General features: G+C 36.9%; 11 protein-coding genes across 11 annotated transcripts; 3 read left to right on the top strand and 8 right to left on the bottom strand.

Moving 5' to 3' along the window:
• Positions 1–85: 85 nt before the first annotated feature.
• On the bottom strand, positions 86–1,974 carry FDP41_009886 (uncharacterized protein; the record flags this gene model as incomplete). Its single annotated transcript, XM_044713892.1, has 3 exons — positions 86–982; positions 1,101–1,751; positions 1,825–1,974. The coding sequence occupies 3 exons, from the start codon at positions 1,972–1,974 to the stop codon at positions 86–88; spliced, it is 1,698 nt and encodes a 565-aa protein (XP_044556379.1).
• A 507-nt stretch (positions 1,975–2,481) lies between these two features.
• FDP41_009885 (uncharacterized protein) lies at positions 2,482–4,503 on the bottom strand (the record flags this gene model as incomplete). Its single annotated transcript, XM_044713891.1, has 1 exon — positions 2,482–4,503. One exon carries the CDS (start codon positions 4,501–4,503, stop codon positions 2,482–2,484), a length of 2,022 nt encoding a protein of 673 aa, XP_044556378.1.
• A 649-nt stretch (positions 4,504–5,152) lies between these two features.
• On the top strand, positions 5,153–6,016 carry FDP41_009884 (uncharacterized protein; the record flags this gene model as incomplete). The annotated part of the gene is made up of 1 exon (XM_044713890.1): positions 5,153–6,016. The coding sequence occupies one exon, from the start codon at positions 5,153–5,155 to the stop codon at positions 6,014–6,016; it is 864 nt and encodes a 287-aa protein (XP_044556377.1).
• Positions 6,017–6,093: 77 nt separating this feature from the next.
• On the bottom strand, positions 6,094–9,762 carry FDP41_009883 (uncharacterized protein; the record flags this gene model as incomplete). Its single annotated transcript, XM_044713889.1, has 1 exon — positions 6,094–9,762. One exon carries the CDS (start codon positions 9,760–9,762, stop codon positions 6,094–6,096), a length of 3,669 nt encoding a protein of 1,222 aa, XP_044556376.1.
• Positions 9,763–9,942: 180 nt separating this feature from the next.
• FDP41_009882 (uncharacterized protein) lies at positions 9,943–10,383 on the bottom strand (the record flags this gene model as incomplete). Its single annotated transcript, XM_044713888.1, has 1 exon — positions 9,943–10,383. One exon carries the CDS (start codon positions 10,381–10,383, stop codon positions 9,943–9,945), a length of 441 nt encoding a protein of 146 aa, XP_044556375.1.
• A 1,223-nt stretch (positions 10,384–11,606) lies between these two features.
• FDP41_009881 (uncharacterized protein) lies at positions 11,607–11,957 on the top strand (the record flags this gene model as incomplete). Its single annotated transcript, XM_044713887.1, has 1 exon — positions 11,607–11,957. The coding sequence occupies one exon, from the start codon at positions 11,607–11,609 to the stop codon at positions 11,955–11,957; it is 351 nt and encodes a 116-aa protein (XP_044556374.1).
• A 417-nt stretch (positions 11,958–12,374) lies between these two features.
• FDP41_009880 (uncharacterized protein) lies at positions 12,375–16,860 on the bottom strand (the record flags this gene model as incomplete). The annotated part of the gene is made up of 3 exons (XM_044713886.1): positions 12,375–13,005; positions 13,104–15,719; positions 15,782–16,860. 3 exons carry the CDS (start codon positions 16,858–16,860, stop codon positions 12,375–12,377), a joined length of 4,326 nt encoding a protein of 1,441 aa, XP_044556373.1.
• A 5,243-nt stretch (positions 16,861–22,103) lies between these two features.
• Positions 22,104–22,729, bottom strand: FDP41_009879 (uncharacterized protein; the record flags this gene model as incomplete). The annotated part of the gene is made up of 2 exons (XM_044713884.1): positions 22,104–22,355; positions 22,406–22,729. The coding sequence occupies 2 exons, from the start codon at positions 22,727–22,729 to the stop codon at positions 22,104–22,106; spliced, it is 576 nt and encodes a 191-aa protein (XP_044556372.1).
• Positions 22,730–22,783: 54 nt separating this feature from the next.
• Positions 22,784–23,587, bottom strand: FDP41_009878 (uncharacterized protein; the record flags this gene model as incomplete). Its single annotated transcript, XM_044713883.1, has 1 exon — positions 22,784–23,587. One exon carries the CDS (start codon positions 23,585–23,587, stop codon positions 22,784–22,786), a length of 804 nt encoding a protein of 267 aa, XP_044556371.1.
• A 378-nt stretch (positions 23,588–23,965) lies between these two features.
• On the top strand, positions 23,966–24,575 carry FDP41_009877 (uncharacterized protein; the record flags this gene model as incomplete). The annotated part of the gene is made up of 2 exons (XM_044713882.1): positions 23,966–24,402; positions 24,545–24,575. 2 exons carry the CDS (start codon positions 23,966–23,968, stop codon positions 24,573–24,575), a joined length of 468 nt encoding a protein of 155 aa, XP_044556370.1.
• A 41-nt stretch (positions 24,576–24,616) lies between these two features.
• On the bottom strand, positions 24,617–26,047 carry FDP41_009876 (uncharacterized protein; the record flags this gene model as incomplete). Its single annotated transcript, XM_044713881.1, has 1 exon — positions 24,617–26,047. The coding sequence occupies one exon, from the start codon at positions 26,045–26,047 to the stop codon at positions 24,617–24,619; it is 1,431 nt and encodes a 476-aa protein (XP_044556369.1).
• Between the last annotated feature and the right edge of the window lie 251 nt (positions 26,048–26,298).

Raw genomic sequence — 26,298 nt, 5'->3', positions numbered from 1 at the left:
AGAACAAATTGTTGGACACTGTCATTCTTAATTGTCGTCAACTTGACTGTTTGAGATACCCTTTGAGAAATATGATCATGCATGTTCAAGCGTTATTCAACTGTTTGCAAAGACACTCCTCAATTTCATGTTGTAAGTCATCAATAGCACTCTGTATATAAATAATCTTGTAAACATGTTGAATAATATCCACTTGTTGGAATGAAATCTTTCCAAAGACAAACAAGTTAATATCCTCTTCTGATAACTCTTCATTATTTGTGACACTGTCTTTGAAGAAAGTAATGAGTTGATTGAGTATTGTCTCAGATACTTTCTCCTTACAGAGTGTCTTGATTTCATTCATTTCATTTTCCTTTTGTGTAATTTTGTCAAGTATGCGATTAATGTGCCTCTCTTTTGATTTTTCGTGCTTGATGGTCAAGTTTGAATGATGATCCTCTTGCAGATTTTGATTGGTACATGTTTCTTGTTGTTCTTCCAATAATGATTTGGGTGTTACATTTTCAGAGGTGGAGCTATCTGCCCTGTTGTCAATAGGAGAAGATGCTTGATTTGATGCAGAAGGTTTGAGTGGAATTTTAGGTAAATTTCGCACAAGATCAGCATTCTCTCGATCTGGAGGAGGAGAATGTGATTTTGTGTCAACCTTCAATCCAACTCGCTTTACAGCATGAGTGGATGGAGGTGTGACTACATTCTTTACGGATGCGGCACTGTTGGGACGATTTGCAGTAGTGGATCCTGCATTGTTGTTACTTGCTGGTCGATTATTGCTGGGACGGATCATGACTACTTTTTTTTCTGGTGCGTCACTATTAATAATGACTTTTTGACTTGTTGGAGTTGAGGATCGACTCTCATTACTGTTGGATGAGGAAGAAGCTACAACGGTGGGCGAGTTGTTACTGGAATTTGAAGGTACAATGGGAGGAGTAGAAGGTGTTAATAAGGGAGAAAGATTGAGCCCTAATTCTTTTGCCTTTGGATTAATATTATGGTAAATAATTAACAAATCAATACAAGGTTACAAGAAAGAGGATTTGATAAGTTCCAACAATATACACACCAAAATGTATACAAATACACATTCCACTCACCTTTTTCACAAGAACGGGATGACATAGTAATTGATATGTGGTGGGCCTCTGTTTTGGTTTCTTCATCAAACAACTCTTAATCATTGAGGACAAGTCTGACGAGTAGATGGAACTGAGTGGTGGATATTGACCTGTGATAATTTTCAAAACTAGAGCTCCTTGATTTTTGGCATCGAATGGATGTTTCAACGTTGCCATTTCATACAGAACACATCCCAATGCCCATACATCTGATTTTTCGTCATATGGCAAATTTTCACACATTTCTGGACTCAAATAGAAGGGCGTACCAATAACGGTTTGAGCCATTTGTTTTGTGTAATCGAGAACTTTGGAAACTCCAAAATCTCCAATTTTTGCATTGTTTTGAGAGTCGAGAAAAATGTTCATAGATTTAATGTCTCGATGAAGAACTTTCATGCTATGAATGTGATTGAGTGCTGACAAGATTTGAATGAAATATTTCCAAATTTCGGGCTCTGATAATAATTTTCCTTTTTGTTTTTGAATCAATTCATACAAATTTCCATGAGAAGCATATTCCATGACAATATTTAATTTTCGATCATCAAAGCTTAGAAACGAATCAAAATATTCAATAATATTTTCATGATTCATTTTGCATAAAACATTGACTTCATTTAGGGCATCCTGTTTTTTTTTTCGCATCCAACACAGAGCCATGAAAAGAATTATAGAACGACTATATCGAATATCTACTCACCTGTTGCTCTTTCGGAGTCATTCCCAACACATTAATTTGTTTAATTACATAATTCTTTTTATCTGCTTTCCTTCTCACCAGCCAACATTCTCCAAAAGAACCCGATCCGATTCGTTTCAAAAATTCAAAATCATTGATGCTTGAAGGCATCTCTGACGGTTGTATTTTTTTTGTTGGAGTAATTGTGACACAAACGTAAACCGAAGGCGCCATCTTCGCTGTTGCATTAGTTCCTCTAAATTTAAGAGATGTGTTTCAGTCAGGACAGGTTGTGTCTTCTGTGTTTCATATTGGATTGTTTCAAATGTCTGAAATAACAGAGAGTATTGCCGATTATCTATAATTTTGTTTGCTCTTCAACTTGGTTGTCTCAGATTTCTTATCAAGCAGATAAGTTATTACACAGTAGTCTTATGTGTGCGCAACGAGTTTTTTTCGCTGGAGTGAGCAGAGATTCGCTTGGATAATGGACTGGAATTAGTCCAGTCCCTTATTTCCTTTTTCTCCAGCGAAACTGGCTTGGTGTCACCCAAAAACTGCGTTGCGCATGCATAAGAGAAAGGTGTATGACATGAAGGCTTCGAGAAATCCAAATGGAGCGCAAACAAGGTTAAAAACTCGTTTTGTCGGAAAAAACAATGTCAGAAACAGAAAATTTTAAATCTTCTTTACTTCCTCAAGTGTTAATCGTTTTGAAATTTGCTCAAGTTGAATTTGATGTTTCCAACATGGCATATAATACAAGTGATCAAACAGTGGATTCACCGCTGCTGTCGATGCCGAAGTAACTGGTGAAGAAGGAGAAAGTTGTGCATTGGCTCTTGGTGTCATGCTTGCCACATCCTCCTTAAATGAATTCTTTGCAGAGTGATCTCTCTTCTTTTTAAGCTGATATCGCCAATTTTTAGAACATTTCTGAATGGGAAACCCAACGTCCTCACGTGAAAGAACATCTTCGGTGGATGTGACACTCTCGGTTTGATTGGAATGTTGATTCGATGAGTTGTTGAAATGTGCATTCACAGATTTTGTGGCAATGGTGAGTGACGCTCTTCGAGAGGCATTTCTCATTTCCTCTTCGAATAAAATTGGATCCAAAGTCAGTAAATTTGGATTCTTTTTTTTCATCAAATCTACCACATAATTGTATTGAAGAACTTCTTGTGGTGTCATGTCAATTTCAATCTCTTCACAAGCAAGTTGTTCATCATAGATTGGATTATGAAAGTAATCCGTATATGATATATTTGGAAATTGTTTTTTCAATTCTTCGATTGAATTTTCATCGTATTTCACATCATCTTTGGCATGAGTAAATGCAATCGATGCATCCATTCCATACCATTCGAGAATTTCATTTGGACGCATGGGTCTCAATCGATCTTGATTTTTCTTACTGTTTTCTAATTGTTTTTGTTCTTGCATTTGTTGAGGTGTCATTAATTTCACATTTTGAGCGAGCATACTGGCAATGCCGTGAACACGTCGAGCAGAATTTGGACTATCTGTTGTTGTCGTTGTGGAATTGTTTGTCGAGTGACACTCACTTGTGGAGACAGTTGGAGAAGAAGGCAAAATTGTTGAACTTGTTGAACTAGTTGTGGTGTTGGTGTTCGTGTTGTTGTTGTTATTGTTCACAAGTCCAGTATTAATTCTCGGAGCAGTTGGTCTTCTCACTTTCACTCCAGATTGAAATTCTTCTTGATTTGACACTTCAGGTGAAGCATTGGATTGAACTTCTCCTATATTTCCATATTTTCCAGAATTTCGATTCACACCCACTCGAACCACTCTTTTTTGAGGTTGAACTTGTTCAGTAATATTTTCTGATGAGTTGTTATTATTATGATTGTTCATATTGTTGAATTTACTTTGTAAATCTGAAATGGATTGACGCGCACTTGAAGATGTGTTCAGTGACATTTCATGACTTTCACTTGTCACAGCAGAAGGAGAGGATTCCACAGAGAGGTGATTGGAGACATTGGAAATCATTGATGAACTTGTTTGGTTGTTGTTGGATGACGATTGTAAGGATGATGGTTGTGAAAGATTCGAATTGGTTGTTGTGGTTGTGGTTGTCAATAAAGATTTCTTTGGATTCGATTCGGTGACAACCTCTTCGGCATGCACTTGTGATGTGACAGCATCTGTATGATTTGTTGTTGTTGTCGTGGTCGACGACGTATTCGTCGTTGAAGAATCCCCCGAGTGGTCTCTCTCGACTTGGGTTGAAACAAGTGATGCTGATGTCGAATCTCCTTCGACTCGTTTTTTCACAACCAATCGCTTGACGACACGTTTGACAGCAACATTTGAAGTTTGTGATGAATGATGAATGGTTGAAGAGGAATTTTCATCATTGGTTGGATCCGTCGACGAAGGACTAGTGAAAGGAGTCGTTGTTGTGGTTGTGGTGCTATTGGTTGTGGTTGTGGTGCTAGTGTGGGTTGTTGCGGAAGGAGAGGAAGTGTCAGATGTCGAAGAGGGTTTCGAAAGGACTCTCATGACACGAGGACGAGTGGCGACTCCCGGAGAAGAGTTCACAGCATTGCCATTGTTGTTGTTGGCTAATGATGGTGAAGATGAATTGGTCGACGATGGGGAAGTGTTGTTGTTGTGATTGATTGAATTTGCTGAATTGCTGATGCGTCTGACAATGACAGGTGTGGTCGACATTTTGAATTTTTGTGGAGAATGATGATAATGATGATTACGATGATGATGATGATGATTATAAAAGGAGTTGAGCTGAAGGTGGTGTTCGAAGTTGTTTTGGTTGATTTTTTTGCGAGTTGTTTACGCCGTGATAAAAGATTGAAACGAGTAGTATGTAGTAGCAGCAGTTGTGGAGAGAGCGAAATGGTGATGGTTGGCGAAATTTGGATCTATTGTTGTTGTTGTTATCTCTCTAATAGCGAAATGTGTGGATGAATGGAAAAAAATGTCAGTTTTTTTGACAATTGACACTTGGATCAAGAGAATGATAGAATGGCTGTGATGATGGTGTTGGTAATGACTTTGGACACAACAACAACAAGCGATTAATAACACGACGTACGCCCACTGTTTCAGATCTGAAGTTGAGAAAATAATTTTTTTTGACGCATGAAGGCTTATTGACAAGTGACACTTTTTGGAAACGTGAACCAAAAACAATTCCAAGGTTCTTTGAGTGAAACGATGGAATGAATGGATCTTGTCTGTAATAATTATTTGGAATATTATTAACAAAACACACGTGCATCATGCAAGTTCATCATTGATTCAAATTTAAAAAATAATCACCATTCGATCAAACAATTGTTTATTTCTAATAAGGAACTCAATGACATCTCTCAACGATCTCTGTCTCGACACATGGACAATCATTCTTTCTTTCCTTCCTTCGGACGATTCCATTCTCTCTCTTTTACAACTCAATCGAACTCTCTCGCAACATTTCTTCTCCATTTTGACAGGTCGAAGAAGGATCATTCCAAAACACACCAAACTCTATGCATTGGGAGCTGCGATGGATATTCGATCTCGGAATCTCGTTCATTCCTTCATGCATGAAGTTTTTCCATTAATTGCTTCGTCTTTAATGTCAGATGGAAGACAATATTCACATGAAGAAATTATTCAATTAATTACAAGGAATCCATGCATTGCAGTGTTTGAAAAGTTGACGAATGAAACCGAGAGATTTATTGGAACGAGTGGATACGCATGCTATGAATTGATGATGATCAATGAAAGAGTTACTGTTGGAGAGAGAGGATCTGATGATACAACAAATCATTGTATATTAAAACCTCCATTCCTTTTTGGAAGTAATGACTATTCACATGCGTTGTATTATGTGGAGTGTAAAACGAATTTAATATTGAGTGAAGAACAAGCAAGAAAATTGAGGAATGGATGTTTTTTCATGTGGAATGTAAAAAAGGACATGAAAGTGTTTTCACAACAACAAGCATTAAATGCTACGGAGAGTGTTGGTGGTGTTGGTGATGGTGATCAGAATGCAACTTGTCTCAATACTACTACTATTAATACCACTATTAATACCATCACCATCATGAATAATACCAACAATACCGAAAAGAATTACTACTTTGATGAATTATTTGAGCTTTTGGCATATTCAGAGCCAAGGCATCCAACAAAAATTGTTTCTGTGAAAGGACGCACGTGCTTGCTCATGTAAATTCACCACTACAATGCTTAATAGTTTCAATTGAGTAATATCAAGGCAGGATTACACCAAAGACATATGACACTTGTCTATAGACCAATTCTCCTTGGAGTTGTTTTTCTTCTCTCTGCTGTTCCATCATTTGCATTTCTTGAGGTTGACGCACTTAGCAATGAGGAACCTGTTGTTGTGGAACTTCTTCGTGTGGATGAAGGAGCTCCAGGAGTAACAATTGTGGAACTGGTCGACCGTCGTGATCTGCTTGTGGAAGGTTTTGTACCATGAAGCTTCTCATTTTGCAACTCATTTCGATATTCTTGTTCAAGTTTTTGCTTAATTTCTTTTCTCTTTGCTTCACGTGTGACATGTGGAATTTTCTCACTGAAAAATGTTGGTGCCAACTCTGCCAACCATGAACCATCAATTGCTGTGGCCATTAGAGCATATTCCTTTGTGGTCATGACCAATTCGTGATAGACAATATAATCTGGAGTAACTCCCATTCCATAAAGAGCACTTGTAGGATGCAAGCTACATGGCATACTGGTCATCATGTTCACATACTCTCCAATTCCTTTCAAAGAAGCAGCATGATGGAAATAACCAGAACAAATTGCTTTTTTCACCAAATCTAAATTCATATTGCAAGAAACAATTTCAATTCCATTCTTTCTCATAATATCTTCGATTTGAATTCGTACTTCTTTGACCTTTCTCATAGCCTTAAAATGAATAAAATGTTCTGAACACCACGAAGCAGAGTAGTCATGATTTTTCCATTGTTGATAAATGTTGAGAAGTGTCAAATGGTCACTATCTGGAACAAAAAATTTCTCTCTGACGGCGTCTGCTTCCTCCTCTCTGTCCTTTGGTCGGTAGAAGACTGTCGGCACTGAGAGCATACTTGCAATGGTCAAAACCTCAGAAGTACATCCAAGCTTTTCTGCATAAATTAACATTTTAGAGAGAGGTGGGTCGAGAGGTAGCTCAACCATCTTCTTTCCCAACTCTGTTAATTCTCCATTATTTCCAATTGCTCCCAGAACCCACAATTGATACATGGAATTTTTCATGTTGTCTTGTGGTGGTGGATCCATAAAATCAAATTCCAATAAATTCTTAATACCCAAAGATTTGAGTAGCAAGACTACATTTCCCAGGTTGGTTCTCTGAATTTCTGGAATGGTCGTTTTGTGCATTTCATTCTTGTATTGTGACTCTGTGAACAGTCTAAAGCATTTTCCAGGTCCGGTTCTTCCTGCTCTTCCTGATCTTTGGTCTGCAGCTGCCTGGCTTTCTGGATACACTTGCAACGCATCCATACCAACCTTTGGGTTGTATACTTTCAATTTACAAAAACCTGTATCAATAACATACAGAATACCATCGACTGTGAGTGATGTTTCAGCAATATTGGTGGCTACGATGCATTTTCGTTGACCTTTTGGAGCTCTTTCAAAAATCTTTGCTTGCAACTCGGAGGGAAGCATGGAATAAATTGGAAGTACAATGAGATCTGGCACTCTATTTTCATCAGCGACGTGCTCATCGTCCTTCTTAAGCTCGGCAATTCTTTCTTCGAGAGCATAACATGTCACCTCAATGTCCTCTTGACCAGTCATGAAAATGAGAATATCACCATCAGTGGGTGTAGAGGTGTGAATTTGAATGGCCTGCCTCACGGCTGCTTCTACATAGTCTTGAACAGGATTTTTTGTGTAGAGAGTGTCAACAGGGAAAGTTCTTCCAGGAATTGTATAGATTGGAACAATTCCAAAGAAGCTAGAAAATTTCTGAGCGTCCATGGTGGCCGAGGTGACAATGAGCTTTAAATCTCTTCGTCTTGCAACTACTTTTTTCAAAATTCCAAAAAGAACGTCTGTGTTTAGGGATCTTTCGTGAGCTTCATCCATAATTATGGCACTGTACTGGTCGAGATAGGTGTCATGAAGTGATTCACGTAACAACACACCGTCTGTCATGTATTTGATAACTGTTTTCTCGGATGTGACATCTTCAAAACGGATCGAGTATCCAACAGTTGAGCCCAAATCACAACCCATTTCTTCGGAGACTCTTTTAGCGACAGACATGGCTGCCACACGTCTTGGTTGTGTACATCCAATTTTACCAAATTGTCCATAACCTGCTTCATACAAGTATTGGGTCAATTGTGTGGTCTTTCCTGATCCTGTCTCACCAACAATGATAATAACATTGTGCTCTTTGATAATTTGAAGCAGTTCGTTCTTACAGTGGAAAATAGGAAGCTTTTCTCTCTTTTGTTTTGCCAGTAGTCGAAGTTCCTCCTTGGTTTGCGTTGCTATCTTGTCTGCCGATAGAGAAGCATCTAAAAGTTTTTTGTGGATTAATCTCTCGTCATCCTCATCTTGCTCAATATTTTCTTTCAATATCTTGCCAAGAGTACCTCTGTTTTTGAATTTATCCTTCACGGCCTTCATTCTTTCTTTTTTCGTTCGCATCTCTTTCAATAGTGCACTTCCTTTTCTTGATGCAACAGCAAGGTCACTTGTGACATCCTTCACAGGAAGTACTGGTTCTATTTGTTTGGTAAATGAAACGTTACCATCCAAAAATGGTGGTTTCACGTCGTGATAAATAATTTGTACGGTTTGCTCTTGTTCCATAGATTCTTCAAGATCAAAGTCTTGTGTATTGGCCACACCGCTCTGTAGCATTCTGTTCATTTCCCAAGCATCATTGTCTTTAAGCTGTTGTGATTTTTGAGCAGAAATCCTGCGATCTCTCTTTAAAAGTTGCTTATTTTTCTTGTATTCTTCTTCACGTTTTTTAAGTTTTGTTTCATCTCCTAAAAACAATGATGATTCTTGTGTAAAATCAACAACTTCACTATCCTCCGCATACCATTGTCGTTCTAAATCAAGAATATTTTCATCTGGATCTGTTTCTTCATTTCTCCAATCAAGGGGGTCCTTATTCGATTGATCTAAGGACAAGTTTGGTGAGGACCTCACCGAATTTTGTGATGAAGAAGCCACAGATCTATTGTCTGAGACATTTTGTGAATAATTTGAATATCTAGAACTGCCAGTGCTATTATTTCCATCTTTTCTCGGATAATTACTCCTATTTTCTTCTTGATATTTTCTATTGTTGTATCGGGCAATTCCACCACTACTGTTGACACTACTTCCTCCTATTCTTCTCTCGGAGCCTCGATGTTGTGATGATGAGTCTCGAGGTCTAGCAGGTGATTTTTCCCATTCCGAATTTCGAGTATTATTAGTTAGACTTGGTGTTTTTCGTCGTTCATCTCTGTCATAATCTCTTATCGGAGTCATATTATTTTCCCATTGATGATGTCTTTCATTCTTGGTCGTTGTTTGAAATTTGTTGTTGTAACCACCACGTTTATTCCGATCGTAGGGTTGATAGGGTCGTGATGGTGCAGGCATTTCATTCAGATGCGAGCTACCATCTCCACCCTCACTCATGGAACGATTGGATGATGACGAGTGTGTTCTGCTTCTACTCTGCGGAATTAATGAATGATCATCCTCTCCGCCACGAATTCTCTCCGGAGTTGATGGAATGTAATAGGGATCGGAAACAGGTCTTCCTCTTCGTAATGTGGTATTATGTTGTTGTTGTTGAGAACGTTGGATCGTTCTTTCCGTGGATGATGATGATGAGGTGGTGGTCGTCGTCGTTTTGGTAGATGGAGTGATTCTATCACTCCCACCATTATCTTTTTCCGTGTTATTTTTGGAAGACATTTTTTTGTTGTTCAACTTGTTTGAATATTTTCGAGAAATATTCTTTATTCAATATAACATTAAAGTTCAATCATGATTGTCTATCGATCACAATGCTTATATGAACGTATATTTACATTAACTTTTGAATGTTTATTTACAGAGATTGCAATTAAGCGTAAGAGAAAAAAGTGATCTCAATTAAGCATAAGCGACTACTGGAGGGACAATAATTGCAGCAGCTAAACCCAACGATAAAAACAAGACGTTCAGCAAAGTGATAATCCAACATGTTCCTTGAGAAATTCGCGCAATTCGTTTGGCTTTCTGACTTGGTGAATCTCGATAATTGAGATAGGTAAACCAAAAAGGAAAACAACTCATCAAGAAGCAACCCAACAAACTGAACAACAAGGAGAGACAAATCGACATACTGAAGGAGGCGCTTGCTGCTTGATCTTCCAGAAATTCATTATCTTTTGCCTCGACCACATAGTAATAGTGTGGAGTTATTGTTTCTGCAGGTTGTTGTTGTGGAGGTTGGGCTTGAGAAGGAGGTTGGGTTTGAGAAGAGATGGGTTCTTGTGGAGGCAAGTTAGAGGTTGAAGAAGCTTCGGTTGTTCTTGAGTGTTTGTGTCCCATATTGTTTGTTTTTTTAGATGTTTGCATGTGATTAAGCGCCGTCTCAAAATGGAAATTTCGGAAAAGGAATTAAGTGAGTGGTGAGGAATCTTTGGAAATTCTACTCTTTGAGAATTTGCAATTTTCAAACCTTGAAGAACCTTCTAAAACGTCTCCCATACTATCTCAAGAGATTTGTTATCTCTTTGGCTTTCATGTCAGTACAATTTGTGAAAGGATGGGTGGTAAAATCAATGCCGTCAAAACGATCAAACAAAGTAACACATTGCAATAATAATAAGGCATGAAATAGAAGTTTCGCTCGTTCCGAATATTTCTGAGCATGCATACTCTCTGAGTATCAAAAGGTTCTATAAACGAACCCCAATGGATCAGATGAATCTCTTTTATGTTTGGAAAAACTTTTTCCATCTCTGAAAACGTGAGACCTTGATCATGAAGGCCTTAATGTTTTTCAGATGATTTTAAACAAAGATCATCTCTCTCATCAGGAAATGGCAACATTGAAAAGATAAATTTTCCTTTTATTTACAGTGTGCAATACATGCAAATTCATGGACTGAATTTATGATACGCGTTGTCGCCTTCGACATCCCACAAATTCAAAGTTTGTTTCAAACTGAATGAATATATATGGAACTGAAAAATGAGCAAACAGTCTGCCCGAACTTCTTGTCAAGAAGAATTCTTCTGTTGCTGTTCAACTGAATCTGTTTGATGAAAAAAACAAACAAAAAAAAGAGAAAAGCTTAATGAAAATGATAGGACATATTATTCAAGTACTGACATACCCCACTGAGAACTGGATTTTCTTGATTACCGATTGTGGCATGTTATATCGAGCGAATTGTGCTCCGAAACAAACTTACCGTGGTCAAGCTGAAAAAATAATTTCCGTGGTTCCTCCATTTGATGGCGGCTCAACAGAATGGAAGGCTTTACAAATGCATTGTAACCTATACGAATTCTATATTGATTATTGCTTTTAATTCAATCAATGACAACTGTTGCTTGTTTGGTAGTAATGATTACTTTAGAATGAGCAAGTTTGAAATCGAAAGCTTAAAATGTAAAGAACCAAAAATTATGTTCGACATATCCAAACATTTACATTCCCTTGTGTACCCTGGTTCAGGAAAGCCACCACGTATTAATCATGGTGGATGTTGCACATTTGTTTCAATTATGATTTCACAAATTCTCAATGATTCTCAGTCGTGAAAATGGATTGTGGAGATTTTCATGTCGTGCTGTTACACGAAGATGCTCCAGTTTCAATTGGAGGAAGAAATAACGCCCATCAGTTCATTAAGGACCATGATTGGAATCATGAACCCTTTGTTACATTGGATTTGAACAAGTACGCTTTTACTAATATATTTAGCGGATCCAATTCAATCATGTGGGTAAGACAGAAAGATGTGGCATCTAAATGTCAAGTAGAAGTCAACTTCATAACTGGAGAAATTGAACGATTGCCTAGTGTCGTTTATGACAAGTCATCTCTTGGAGGAGTACAGGTTGAAAAACTGGTTCATCAAAAAGCGGATGAAATTTTATTTGGAAAAGATTGACAAGCGACATGTATTTGATGTTCAATATTCAAGAGACTTTTTAATTCTTCGATATTTTCACAAGCCAAACCTGTTATTTATTGATGGTGGTGATTCTTATTATGGAGCTTCTCAAAAGCATGCATGTTGTGTGGACTTGAGATCAATTATACCGAGAGCGTATGCGAGTATGAGTGACGAGTTTTTTAGGAAGAGTGGGAGAGTTGAAGTGCAAAATATTGGATTCATTGTCTATTGTGACTTGAAAACAAACATGCAAATGCTTGAACGATTATTCAAGGCTTTGTATGTTTCAAATCTCAACAACTATGCCATTTGTGACATTTCTTTTGTTTTGAAATTTATTCGTAGGAATAAATTATTGTGAGAGTATGTGTGGGGGATCCACAATAGTTCTTTATTGGAATTGATTGGTAATTAAGACAGGAGTTTGGCACAATTCGACAAGTGTTCACAAATCTCTGAAAAACTTGGTCTCTTTGCATCCTCATCCCAACATTGAATCATTAACTCACAATATTCCTTTACAATTAAACAAACTTTTGTTTCCATATTCTTCGTGGAAGAAAAGAAACTCGTTCCCTTTTCCTTCTCAAGCAGAAACTCCCGCACATATTGTTTCAATAAGGGATCCAGTTGTAGAAATTTTCTTGAGGAAGAACTTATACTCTCATTGATATCTGAATTTGATTGAATACTAAAGGTTTTCTTAATTCTGAATGGAATAATTGGTCTTAGCCCATTGACAATTTCCTTGGTCATGGACAACATGTTAAAACTAGGCACGTTGAATGAATTGAAGTACTCCTGAGTGGCAGCATCTTCTTGTTGTGATGACGGTACTTGAGTAGCAGCTTCATCCACGTCCAATAATCTCACTTTTTCTGTACTTGTTCCTAACTCTCTGTCGTCAATATTCGTATCCTTTCCTAAATCAATGGGTTCATAGGGTTTAGGAGAGATGAGATCTTTGTGATTTTCCATAAATTCTCGCATGACATCAAAACTTTCCTTACTGAATGCCTTCTCCTCAAAAAGTAATTCCCACCTTTGTTATTAAAAAAATTCATCATATAAAATGAATAATGCACACAGAAGGACAGAACGTTGTTGCTGAATCAAACGCCTTGTGGCAATAAAACTTACATTATGATAGAAAAACTATAAACGTCACATTTTTCTGTATAATGTTGGTCCAATATAATTTCTGGAGCAATATAAGTGGGAGTACCAATTTGACTGGTCATGATTGTGGTAGCCTCTGATGAGAATTCTCTTCCCAAACCAAAGTCACAAATTTTGCAAACATTATTCTCAGCAATGAGAATATTTTCAGGTTTAAGATCACGATGAATGAGTGGAGGATCCAATGAGTGCAAATATTTCATACCATAGGAAATGTCTAACAGATAATTCAATTTTTGAGCTATGCTTAATGGATGTTTCTTCTTCTTACTTTCATGTATCTTTTTTCTTAAATTTCCTCCAGAACAGTATTCTATAACAATGAATCGATCGCTCGGAGTAATGGCAATTCCATAAAATGTTACAATATTTGGGAAACGAAGAGTGCTCAAAATATATGCTTCTTTTTCAAATGTCGTATTAATAGTTTCCGTCTTCACTTCATCATCTTCCTCAAGAGCAGACGTGTCAATTTGAATTCTTTTAACTGCAACAACATTATTCATCCATGTCGCTTTAAAGATGACAGATTCTCCTCCCTGACCAATTCTTTCTTTTATCTTGAGGTCTTCAGGTTTAATGACCCAGGTTTTTTCTTGAGTCGCCGATGAAATGGTTGTGTGAGATTCTTTCAGACTATTCTTCGAGGAAATTAATTGATATTGCAATAGGCGACGTTGTAAGTCCTCCTCCGCTTGTTCTCTTCGTTTCAATTCTTTCAACTTCTTTCTCAAGAAATAATAGCAACAACCAGTCAATAAAACAATAAATGTGAAAACAAAAGCAACGACTGATCCAATAATAATCAAAAATACACTTTGCACATTGTAGTTGGGTGTGCATTCAGTAATGTCATAATTGTAAAACACTGGACAATATGGATGTATTTGTACTGGAATGTTAAATTCTTGAATTACACTCTTGCAGGAAAAGTACAAATACAAGGTTGAGTTCAGATTTCCATAGATGGTAATGTTAGAAAATGTTGCCGTGTCATTTGAGAATGTTGTAGCGTAATAGACTTTGCCTTCTTTTGATGTGGAATTCAGAGAAGAGGTCAAAATTAAATCAATATCTACATTTCTAATATTTTCCATTCTTTCGTTAAATAAATCGTAAGCATCGATTTTGAGAGACAATTTTTGACCAGAGTAAAGAATTTTTGGTTCGTCCTTAAAAACCTTGCTATCCACAAGCCAATCTCTAATCATGTCAAGAGGGAACTGATAAAACAGCTGTTCTGGCATCCACCCATTGTTTGCGAGCGTCAACAGTTTTGGAGTGGAGGCATAATTATCTCCATACAGATTGGCATAATTATCGTCGAAATATGATTTCTTACACTGATCTGCAATGGCCGTGCTGACAGTATTGACAAGGAAAATTGCTCCTCCTTGTCGTATGGCACGATTACCAATAAATCTTAAATTATCTAATGAAAATTTTGAGGATGGAAAATCTAAATTATAAATGTAGAGAGCTCCTCCAGATTCTGCCGAATTTTTGATAAAAGTAACATTTGAAAGATGTGTCGATGAGACCGATGGAGTCAATAGAAGGGCGCCTCCTCGACCCTCCATTTCAGGATTATGCTCAATAGAATTTTCTTCAAAGGTTGAATTAGTCATGAGGAAGTTCCTCAACTGGTAGGAGAATATGGCTGCTCCTGATGGCCCTTGCTCAGCATACGAGCTCTCTGAACTGTAGTAAACTCGGTTTCTAACAAATCGTGAGTTCGTAATAGTCAAATCATTTCCTCTCGAATGATAAATAGCCGCTCCTCTTATGGTTGCCGTGTTTGAGTTGAATAAACAATTGTCAATGGTAAGTCCAGTCTTCCTTTCGCCATACAATCCTCCGGCTCTGCCTTGAACCGAATGCGAAAACTCAAAGGTAGACTGTGAAATAAAGGCATACACTCCGGCCTTCATATATAAGGCACCTCCATATCCATCACTTTTACAATAACTCACTTTGGAGTGTTCCATGACAATGGTACCTTTCTCAAAGAATATTCCTCCTCCATCATATTTTGAATAGCATGTCGAGGCCGATACTGAGCGCAAAACGATCGAGGGTACATCCAAATAAATGCAGCCACCACTATCTTCACTCTCAGCATGAGTAAATGTCGAGTTATACATGGAAACACTTCCAACTTCAGAACTAGCGTAAATGAATCCTCCAAAGCTTGATGGAGAAAGATTTTTGCCATCTAAAAATCGAGTATTATTAATGACCATCATCTTGTTTGAGTTTTCACTTTGCTCAATAATATAAATAGACCCACCGTGACGTGATACTATGTTTCCATAAAAAGTACAATTCAGTATTGTCACACCCAAGCTATTGGAATTAATTGCTGCACCATGTTGTGCATAATTGTTAGAAAATACACTGTTTGAAATTAAAAAAGCATTCAAATCAAGAGATGAATATTGCTGAATATCAAGGTATCTAATTGCTGGTCCATTCATTTTGTTGAAAATAGAGTCCTGAATTTTCACATTTCCAATGTTTTGTAAAAACAAGGCTCCACCATCATTATTGGTAAAGTTTGCATTCTTGATTTCCACACTAAAAAGCAGAGTTGAAATAATAATTTAGAATTAAAAATTAATCAAAATTATAAAACATACGTGTCTGCATCTGATATTTCCAGTATTGGCCACCCGTCAACGCTCAAATTGTCTACAAAGTTTGAACTTGAAATATAAACATTCGTGGCTCCTTGAACTGCAATGTGGCTGCATTTAGTGTTTCTTAACTCTACGTCAACAAAATAAAATCCAGATCGTATTTCTGAATTGCTAGCAATGGTTTTGTAAACGACATTTCCTACGGTGTCCATGGTGGTGTTGCGCATGGAAAAATGGTTGCAACCAAAACAATTAATGGTCGAGTATCCAGAGCATACACCACTGGAAACTACACACTGATTATCACTCACCATGGACGAGCTAATCATTGTGATAGACTTTGTACTGATGCCAGAAATGAAAGCATGTTTTCCAACTGAATCTGAGCATGATGATGGAACTGAATTGTTCTTGATTGGTACGTCATAAACCAATCTAAAATGCACGTCATTAAAATATGCAAAAACATCATTCAGCACAAAGTCCGATTCAAGCATATCGTCACGTACAGAGGACATTCTTCGCTGAATACTCGTACTGATAACCGAACAATGATGCCCACATTCCATCGTGCTATCGATCACATTTGAATAGTAAATTTGTAAGCGTGGATAATTAACTTCTCCATTGGAAGCTCCATAGAATAAATGTTTCACATTCTCAATTCTGCTTTCCGACAATGTTACAAGGGTTCTCACTTTCTCGTCAATGAAATTTAAAGTTTTTGCATTCAAAGAAAACACAAAAGACATATTCCACAAACGCACATTTTTCAATTCCACCCATTGGTACGTCTCTGATAACATGACAAATCCATTCGAGCATGAAATGTAGAGATCAGAATCATTGTTTTGTTGAGTGTTCATTCCGGAAACAATTAATTTCTTCCATGCAAGACTTGAAGGGGTTGATTGCGGAAGTATAACATTACAATTTAGTGTTGAATTATTATTGTTGTTGTTGCTGGAATCAGTATGGATGATAGGGTTCAGTAAAATAACATTCAATTCTTCGGTATCGTTACGAGATGATGGGACTATCGTATTATTGAACAATTCTTGCCATCGCTCGACCACCATTGTGAGAGAGTTGCAAGGATGATCTTTATCACTACATGGAAAATTCTGTTGTCCAATGGGATCGGGCAATGAAGGATTTAAATAAATAGTTTGGGAGAGAGTGAAGGCTTGAACATGATAGCTTCCACGTCCAGTACAAGTCGTGATGAAAAGTAATACTACCAGAGAAGAAAAAAGTAAAAAGAACAGAACGGATCGTATTGAAAGAGGATGATGACCTCTAAAAAGATGATGCTGGCAGCGATGGTTCGGATCCATCATCAATTTTGTCCGTTTAAAAAAGTATTGAACTTTTGATTGGAGGTTTCTTTGATTTAATTTGGTTCAATTCATGAATAAAAAGAAAGGGAGAGAGTTGCTGGAAGGATTATTTTTTTGTTTTCCAAATGAATCTAAAATGCCCAAAAATGCATTCACATTAATAGCAAGAAGCTGGTCAGAGAAAGTCATCTCCGTTTTCGAGGACGCGCGTGTTTTAGATTCCTCAAAAGAATGAACTTGACACATAAACCCCTATCACTCATCATTTATCAATAATTAAAAAAACCTTTGTACCATTTCAAATGAAAAGATTTCACAACAAATCAACAACGACGTCAATTGTGAAGGGGCTGAATTATGGGATGACATAATTTCTCACAATCAAAACCTTACAAGCGAAGATGTCGATGCAGACAAATTAGTCAATGAAGCTGCTATTTGATTTGATGAAGTAGACGATGATGAAATGGAAGAAAATGATGAATTTGGTGATAGTTTATTTAAATCAGTCACAGATAGCTCTTCATTCCACGGGTGGACAACTCCAGCGAATTTTTTTGTGAACACCAAGCTACGAGAAACCTTTTCGCTGCAAATTTTAATAAAACAACGATCATAGGATGATTTTATGATGGTTTCAATCCATCAAAACTTGCCAATTCAATTTATTGTTGCTGACACATGAAGGAAACACCACATCACTAATGGTGTCTCAAAACGATGAAGTGGCACTACAAGAGCCATGGTGGTTGCTTCTTAAAAATTTGTCACGTCCATGGAGGACTGAAATTGTGACTTGAGTTGAAGATGAACATTCCCGCTCATCACAATCACATGATCGACACCATCTCCCTCTCAAACAGTCATTACACAATTTTAAAATCACAATCCTTACATGGAGTTAACGATAAACATGATTTGTGGCATCTTTCAAATCATTGTCAGCAAGTTTTCCAAAAGACAAGTCGGGAAGATAGCTCTTAATTGGATGGAAGCAATAAATTAAGCTTATCCAATGCATTTTCGGATGTTATAATGTCGTCAGTGGAATTTCCTTTCAAGACATTCCACAAACGAAAGCCACCATAAAATCGAAGTAATAAACAGCAATGAATGATACACTCTTTGTATCGAAAACCGTTAACATTTTTCGATGAAACCAAATTTTGTACTTTAAAGTATTTTCTAATAATTGATAAAAAGAACTGGGTTTCGTGTAATTTTCCTTCCTCTAGTGCAACCGAGAGAAGTTCTACCAAATAATGTTTTTATGATCTTTTTCCTCAAATAATTCTTCGAATTTCTTAATTTTAATATCTCGTCGAGAAATTTGATATGTTCTGAACGTAGTGAAGGGCATGAATGTTTCGATTGTGTTTGGTTGAGCAACGAAAAATATTTTCATGCTCAAAAAATTTTCTGCATATTCGTGCGTTTTGATTTGCTTAGTGACTTTCCACCCATTCACACTCCCCACTTGCTTTCTTAAGCTTCTAAGGTACCTTTTTCGCTGATCGGAATGTTCTTGTGGTAAGGAAGAACATTGAGACAGTGCAGGTCCACCTTGATTCGAATCTTTTCGGCAAGGATTTTATTGAGCTAACTATATAATTTTGTTATTTAATTTCATTTATTTAATTCATCATGTTTTCATGATATTCATGGATTTATCAAGTTATTATGATTTTCATGGATTTATCAAGCAATTGTTTAAATGCGACCTCATATCATGCAATAAAAAATTTGCTGAATAAAGTCAATTGACAAAATATGCAGAAAATCCCACAAACACCGGACCTTTATTAAGGTCGGGTGTTTGAAGAGACCACAAACCCATTAGTCCTTCCTTTAATTAACAAACGAATTTTATTGTTTACTCTTTCGAAACATTTGCTTTCAATGATTTGATGACGTTTTTGTATTCTTGTGTCTTTGCAGCAAGGTGATTCATTTTGGTGTTTTGATTTTCAATCGTTCGCTGATAATGATGTAATTTTGTGTCATAACATATTTTTCACAAACTCCATATTTGTTGAGATTGCAATTATTACAGTCGACGCTAAAAAAACTAAATTCGCCATGATGATTGAAATTCACCTTTACGAAGGTATGGTTATTGTGCGATATGGTCCCAGATGTCGTCAGTAAATGGCTCACTTTTTCGAAAGAAATGCCTTTACATCGAGTGTTACCTTCTTTGCAATTACTACAGCACTTGTTGTCAGAATGTTTGCATTGACCAAAACTGTCGGTAATGATTGAGATAATATCTTTCACTCTGAATTGTGATGGTAATAGGTTTATCTTTTAAGTTGTTGTTGTTGGTATATTGATTCACATAGGTAAGTTTTGATGACATATTCTGCATATGAAAAAATCTGATTTTGAGACAGTCATGAATAACATGGTGAATGACCTTTTGAAGGATAAGGATTATCTTGAAAACGAGTTTTTTATGAGGAAGTTGCTTACTCCCTTTAACACATGCTGTCATCCCAATTTGTCAGAGATATTCTTGTTCCAACTTACTCCACAGCGATAGCAAAAGATTTGTTTCCCTTCCTCCCAAAATTACAAGTCGATCTGTTTAATGAAAGTGAAAGAAAAACGTTGGACCAAAAAATTCGTGATGGATCAACAGTTTGCGTGATTGAACCTTCAGGCGTGGGTAAAACTGCTTTGGTAACTACTATATTATGTTTAATTTGCTAAACTTTAAACTAATTCATTTTACAGCTTGCAAGAAGATTAGGAGTCAATCCAGGAATCATGATAACATTGTTCATCTCTGTTTGATCAACAATATCTTTCGAAACGTGGAACTGATCAAGCTTCTGTTAAGCTGAGAGAAGTATTCGGACTCACCATGAAACGTCCATCTGTTATCAAGCTCTATGCTACTGCTACTCAACAAGTTCAATGTAGTTTTATTGCAAGATTACTGTGCCTGCATACTGCATTAACCATCTGGGAACAAACGGATAACAAAACACCTTTTGAAACTCTTCTTCAATTGTTATCCTACTCTCAATGGAATGTCAATACAAAGATTGTAGCAGACATATTCAATACCTTGTTGTTGGAACGTCAATGGCTTTCTTTACCAACTGTTTAGACTTCTAAGTAGAGAACAATTATATTCAAGATTGAAGCTGGATAAGCAACCATTTATTATTATCTATCAAGCAACATGACTCTAAGAAATGGGAAGAAGTATTTTCTCTTTTATTGCATCATCATAGCGGAGGGTTTATTAAGGACAACAAAATCCTTTCAAAATTAATATTAAAAGAGAATACAATAACGGGGAAAAAGAAAAAGAACAAATCGACATCACATTCAACATTGGAGAAAAGACCATATGCTCTATTGCTTAACCACAAATTTGTAATCAATACGTTTATTCGATCTAACGATTTTTATCGCAAATATTACACATCAAAATGGGCCAAAGAAGTCATCACAAAATCTAAGTCTACTAACAAAAATATGTTCGGTAATATTTTATACTTTCATTGTTTATTGAACTACAACAAACATGTAGAAGAGTTTGAAAGTTCCACAAATAATTCCATTACATTTAAAGACATTATAGATGGATTATATTTTTTTCCCTCTATATATTGTCACGCTGATGGTATTTGTTTAAACTTTTCAGAGCAACCTTATGGTATTAATGTGAGCAACATATTGCATAATTGCAAGAGAGAAAAATTTTTAGAAAATATTAGAAAAGGAATTAAGTCTGTGAAGACGAAGTACTTTTACAAAGAAAAATTTAGTACAAAACTTTGTTCAGGCTGTAATTGGTGGACTGAGCAACAGGAATTTATGACGACACTAACTGACAAGGAGAAATTGATTCCTCTCGTAGCACATATACACGTAAACTTTCAAACAATCAACAAGAATGGGGGTAAAATTAAAGATTACTCTAAAAAAGGAAAATATTTAATTCTGAGACTCAAATGATTACGGTCATTCTGTCCTGATTTGTTTTTGCATTTACAGAAGAATCTATTGGAGTCTGCGACTTTTGATAACTTGAACATCGAATTTAGTAATAAGGGCAATTCAGATTCTGAAGACAAGTGAATTAAGACATTACAAATATGTTTACGGATTGGCGTACACAAGAACATTCCAGCTCAATACACAGCAACGATCAAGGATCATTTAATGACGAAATTTCAAGATCCAATACAAGCAAACAAAATTCTCAAGTGTAAAAAGGATTTGAAAGAAACAAAAAGGAAATTCTGCATCAAACGCTCGAGAAATTAATGGAAAGAAGCATGTACAAGCTCATTGAACAAACCAACGAACTCTCAGAACGAGCCAAAGAATTCAAAAGACCCTACACTTGGAAAAATTGAAGACGTTCTGGATAACGCAAACTGTGTCTGTGGTGACGATGGAGGGAAGGCATTGTCAAATACACTCAGCAGAAAATCATTGAGAATACAATCAGTTCTTTCGGACTGAATTTGGAGGGATCTTCACCGTCAAGCAAACGAATCATTTCATGACCCATTATTCTTCCATGTCAAAGAAATGGCCAAGAACGAACATTTGTTTACAATTAGATCTGACAACAGATAAGGCAACTAATTGAGAAAATGCAAGATTTACTCCATCGAGAACAACAATGAGCCCAGAAGATCATCAAGTCTTTGAATCATCATCAACAATTGGCTTCAAGTATGGCATCATTTTGTTATTGAGCTCGTTTATCAATGTGGGAATTTTGTTGCCGATTGAGATTGATGAGAGGAGGGAAATATGCAATTTCCATATTGTCTTGCTCCACAAATGGATGATTCAGAGGTGAATAAAGAAGAAATAGTGTCACATTGGCAATTTTAGAAATCTATATTGACCAACAAAATGTTGCAATTGTGTGAAATGCAAACGCCGTAATCTCTTGTGGTGTTATTGAACATTCACACACATTCAAGATCATGATGTAAAATTACTTGCTCCTATGCAATAAAAGCCATTGTTTTTTGAGTAATTTCATTACTACTCAAATCACTTGGGGTGTCGAAATGTGTCAAATTCTCGAATACTTGAAACATGGTTTTAGAGGGTTCTCGTTGTGCCATAACATCCAACAAGGCAGCATATTCATTGGGTTGAATATTGAGATCAGTGGGTGAATTCAATGAACACACAAATGGCATCTGATGATCATCAGCATCACTTTTTTCACTCTTCATATTCAATAATTGTTCCTTTGTGAATTCAATTGATGTAAACTCATAACACGATTTCAGAAAATAACTAGAGATGGCTCCTCCAATAGAATAGACCCAATCCAACGGAGAGAATATTCTCCAGCCTTAAATTTTGGAAAGAAATCTTGCAAGACCAAAAGTGTTTGATTAGCAATAGGAATGGCTTGATTGGCATTGATGATGAGTGGTGAAGAGGGATCTTCTTTTTCACACACTCCCTTAATGAGAATCCACTTGTCCAGAATTCTCTTGTATTGGTCCAATAATAATTGTCCATAATCGAACACGACGCCATTCATCAGAAAGACGTTGCTCACTTGTGGAAGAGGAGAATTCTTGATCAAGAATAAGGACGACGAAGAGGACCACATCTTTCGAAACTTGTCATTAAAAACATTCATGGCCTTCAACACGACATTCACTCCTTATGAATGACCCAATAAGGCCAATCGTGAAACATCCAACCATAAATCACGCGATCGATTCAGAGCCAAATATTCCAACGCATGAACCACATCCAACACCAAATCTTCCAAAGTGAGAACATTCAAATCCAATAATTGAGGAGAATTGGCAGCTTGACATGCATAATAACACGAACCAGTGAAATGATGTGTGAATGGATCCACACGACATGATTCTTTTCCACACGTTTGAGGATGGTACTGAGCATTGCAACACGTTCTCTTATCATAGGTGAGAACAATCATGTCGTGTTGGGAAGCCAAATGTTGAGCCACTTCATGAAAGGTTTGGAAATTGAGAGAAGTATAACCACAGTGAGGTTTCTTCCATTCGGGTTGTGCCTGAGTGTTGAGAAAGACGTAATTCTGAATGGATTCATTCCGATTCTGAGGACCACTGCCATGAACCAACACCACTGCTGGGAATTTCTGCTGAAGAACCTTTTCTTCTTCTTTAGATTCCAATGATGATGAGAATGAAGAGAATGAGGATGAGGATGAAGAGGATTCTCTTTCTTTGGCAAATAAGGAGGACGTTGTTGAAACTGATGATGGAAGAAAGAGAGTTCCGTAAAGAGTGAGGCTTCCCGAAGGAGCTTTTGAAGTGAATTGAATGTTTTCGGTTCGGAATGAACCAGCAGCGGCACTGACATGATGTAACGACAACAACAACAACAACAATAGAAGATGACAAGTGGCCACGAACACAAGGAGTATCACCCTGTGATGATGTGGATGGCGTTTGAAAGGACTTGTTGGCGACATTTTTCTTGTTGTGGTTCTCTAAATATTGATCGGTCGGCTAAAAGAAATAATCTGTTCTTGTAGAAACGGAATAGAATGATATTTGGAAAGATTGACTTTGTGAGCTCAATTAGAATTATCTAGAAGTGATTTAGATTTCTGTAAATCATTGAACACATTGAATGATTTGAAATGACATTTTGGCATTGTCTGATTCATTGTAATCAACAGTTTAATGGCCATGTCCAAAACAGCTTTTTCTGAACAGTTCGAATAACTAATGAAACCAACTATTGATCTACCGCGAAGGAGGAGAAACAATTTAAGCGCGCGCTTTTCGATCAAACTTTTGAGGATTCTCAGCCACGAACCAATATTTTCAAAATCTTTCAAAAAAAAATGTTTTCATACTTCTTTTCTGGGAGCACTACCAAAACTTCGAACGGAATCACTCCTTCTTCTTCTTTGGATTCTTCCAACAACAAAACGATTGCATCGTCCAACCATGCAACTAATACTGTTGTTCCTCTCCGGAAACGTGAAAAGGTCATTCTCAAACCAGGCTTTGGGCTCCGACAATGGAGTATGCTCACCATGAAAATGCCATCTCCGAATGCATCATCATCATTGGGTCCCATTCCGATCAGTGAAGTTGCCAAACACAATACAGTGGAAGATGCTTGGGTGATTTTACGAGAACGCGTGTATGATATCACTAAATTTTTGGATCATCATCCCGGAGGTGTCGAGATTTTGAAACAAGTGTTGGGCACAGATTGTACAGAACTATTTGATGAATATCATTCATTTGTTAATTCGGATTTTTTATTGGAAAAGTAAGTAGTTGTGTGCGTGACATCATGACACCAGGTGGCATGCTTCTTTTATGTTTTCTTTTTTGAACTGAATTTCACTACATGTCTCTTATATTTTCTTAATAATTTGTAAATAATAATTTGTTGAATATTCATTTAATAGATGTTTTCTAGGTTATGTCAAAAGAAATTAAATAAGATTGTAATTTAAAAAAATGGTAGAACAACGAGATGATTAATGAGAGGGGTGAGTGGCAGCATCGGATCGACTCGGTATTTCCAATGAATATTTTCCTGACTCCTCTTCGATGAGACATGCAAAGGTTCCACTGGCAGCTCTAAAAAGTCGATCAAAAAGAGAATCGGCATGTTCAATGTCAACATGCAACAAATTTGGAAGTAAAATTGCTTGAGCGCTTTCAATCTTTTCACATTCTCTCAATACTTGAAAAACATTCTTACGAGCGACGTGAATATCACCATCCTTAGATAAATCCTTATATACGAGACAGATGTGGCTTAAATGTTGTAATTTCCCTCCGAAATCGACAATAATAGTTTCTTGAATTGGAACGAGTGTGTGATTTTCTTTCAGAGAGTGTGATGATTCTGTCCGTGTGACCACATTCTCCAAAATGTAAGCAGGAACATAAGGTGCATAGTGTGTAATTAACTGTCCAGGAGCAATTTGAGCTGTTGTATCATTCATCTTGACACTATATGTTTTTTGACGTGTTTCAATTAGAATTTCTGGCTTGTATGAGTCTTTGGATTCTCTTTCGACAAAAACTTGAGCACACTTTCGAAGTTGTTCCACTGAAATACCTCCCCTTCGAAGTACTTCAAGTTTTAAAACATTTGGTTGCTCTGCAGCAGTTATTTTCACGACAGTGCTCTCAATTCCAACACTGCATTCCGAATGTTTGCCATCTTGTTCCGAGCTCTCTAAAATTAAAATTCTAAAAACATTTTCACCATCAATTTCTTCCTTCTTGTAGCAACCTAAATCTTCCATGACATGGGAAGCAGTGGTTGGAGAGACATGTCCAAATCTGTTGGCAGATGGTGCGCTAATTGGTAACTTGCAATGTTCCAACAATTTACGAACCACAGGATGAGCTGGAACTCTCAATCCCACATATCCTGTCGATGCCGTAACACAATCGGGAATTATATTCTCGTTGGATTTGCTGACAATCGTCAGAGGACCAGGCCAAAAACACTCAGCCAAATAATCATAAAATTTCATATATAGAGAATTCTCTTCAATCACAATATACTTTTTAGCTTCTTGTACATTCAATACGTGAACAATGACAGGATCGGTGAGAGGTCTCTTCTTTGCTTTGAAAATGGAATAAACAGCCTTCTCATCGAGAGCATTGGCTCCGAGACCATAAACTGTTTCAGTCGGAAAGGCAACCAATCCTCCCTGTTTTAAATGTTCACTACATTGTTCATAATAATATGAATCCAAGTTGCTACCACTACTACTAGATTCCGAATTTAGACTAACTTTTAAAATACATCCATTATGGATATCCTGTTCACCAAACGATATGAACTTGTTGGAAGATGATGATGGTGCATTACTAGATACTAATGAAGATGATAGTGTTAATGACGAAGAGGATAAAGAATCCGTCAAGTTTTGAGAGTGATGCATTTTTTTCTTGTGATGCAAATTTAAAATTGTATGGCCATGACTCTTCGTTGACGATTGAGAATGAAATTGGAACAAGTGATGATAGTGTTGTTGCAACTGAGAGTTACGACTGGATCCGATGAAATGACCATAGTCATACACTCGTTTCCGAAAGAAAGATTGCCATGTTGTGATTTGGATGAATTGTGGTAGTGGTGGACAATGAAAAACAAACTTCATCTTGTGCATTTTTTTGCAATTCTTAATGCGAT

Source organism: Naegleria fowleri (genome assembly GCF_008403515.1).
Source record: "Naegleria fowleri strain ATCC 30894 chromosome Unknown tig74, whole genome shotgun sequence".
Taxonomy (NCBI): domain Eukaryota; phylum Heterolobosea; class Eutetramitea; order Acrasida; family Naegleriidae; genus Naegleria; species Naegleria fowleri.
This window is presented reverse-complemented; position numbering and strand designations above follow the sequence as displayed.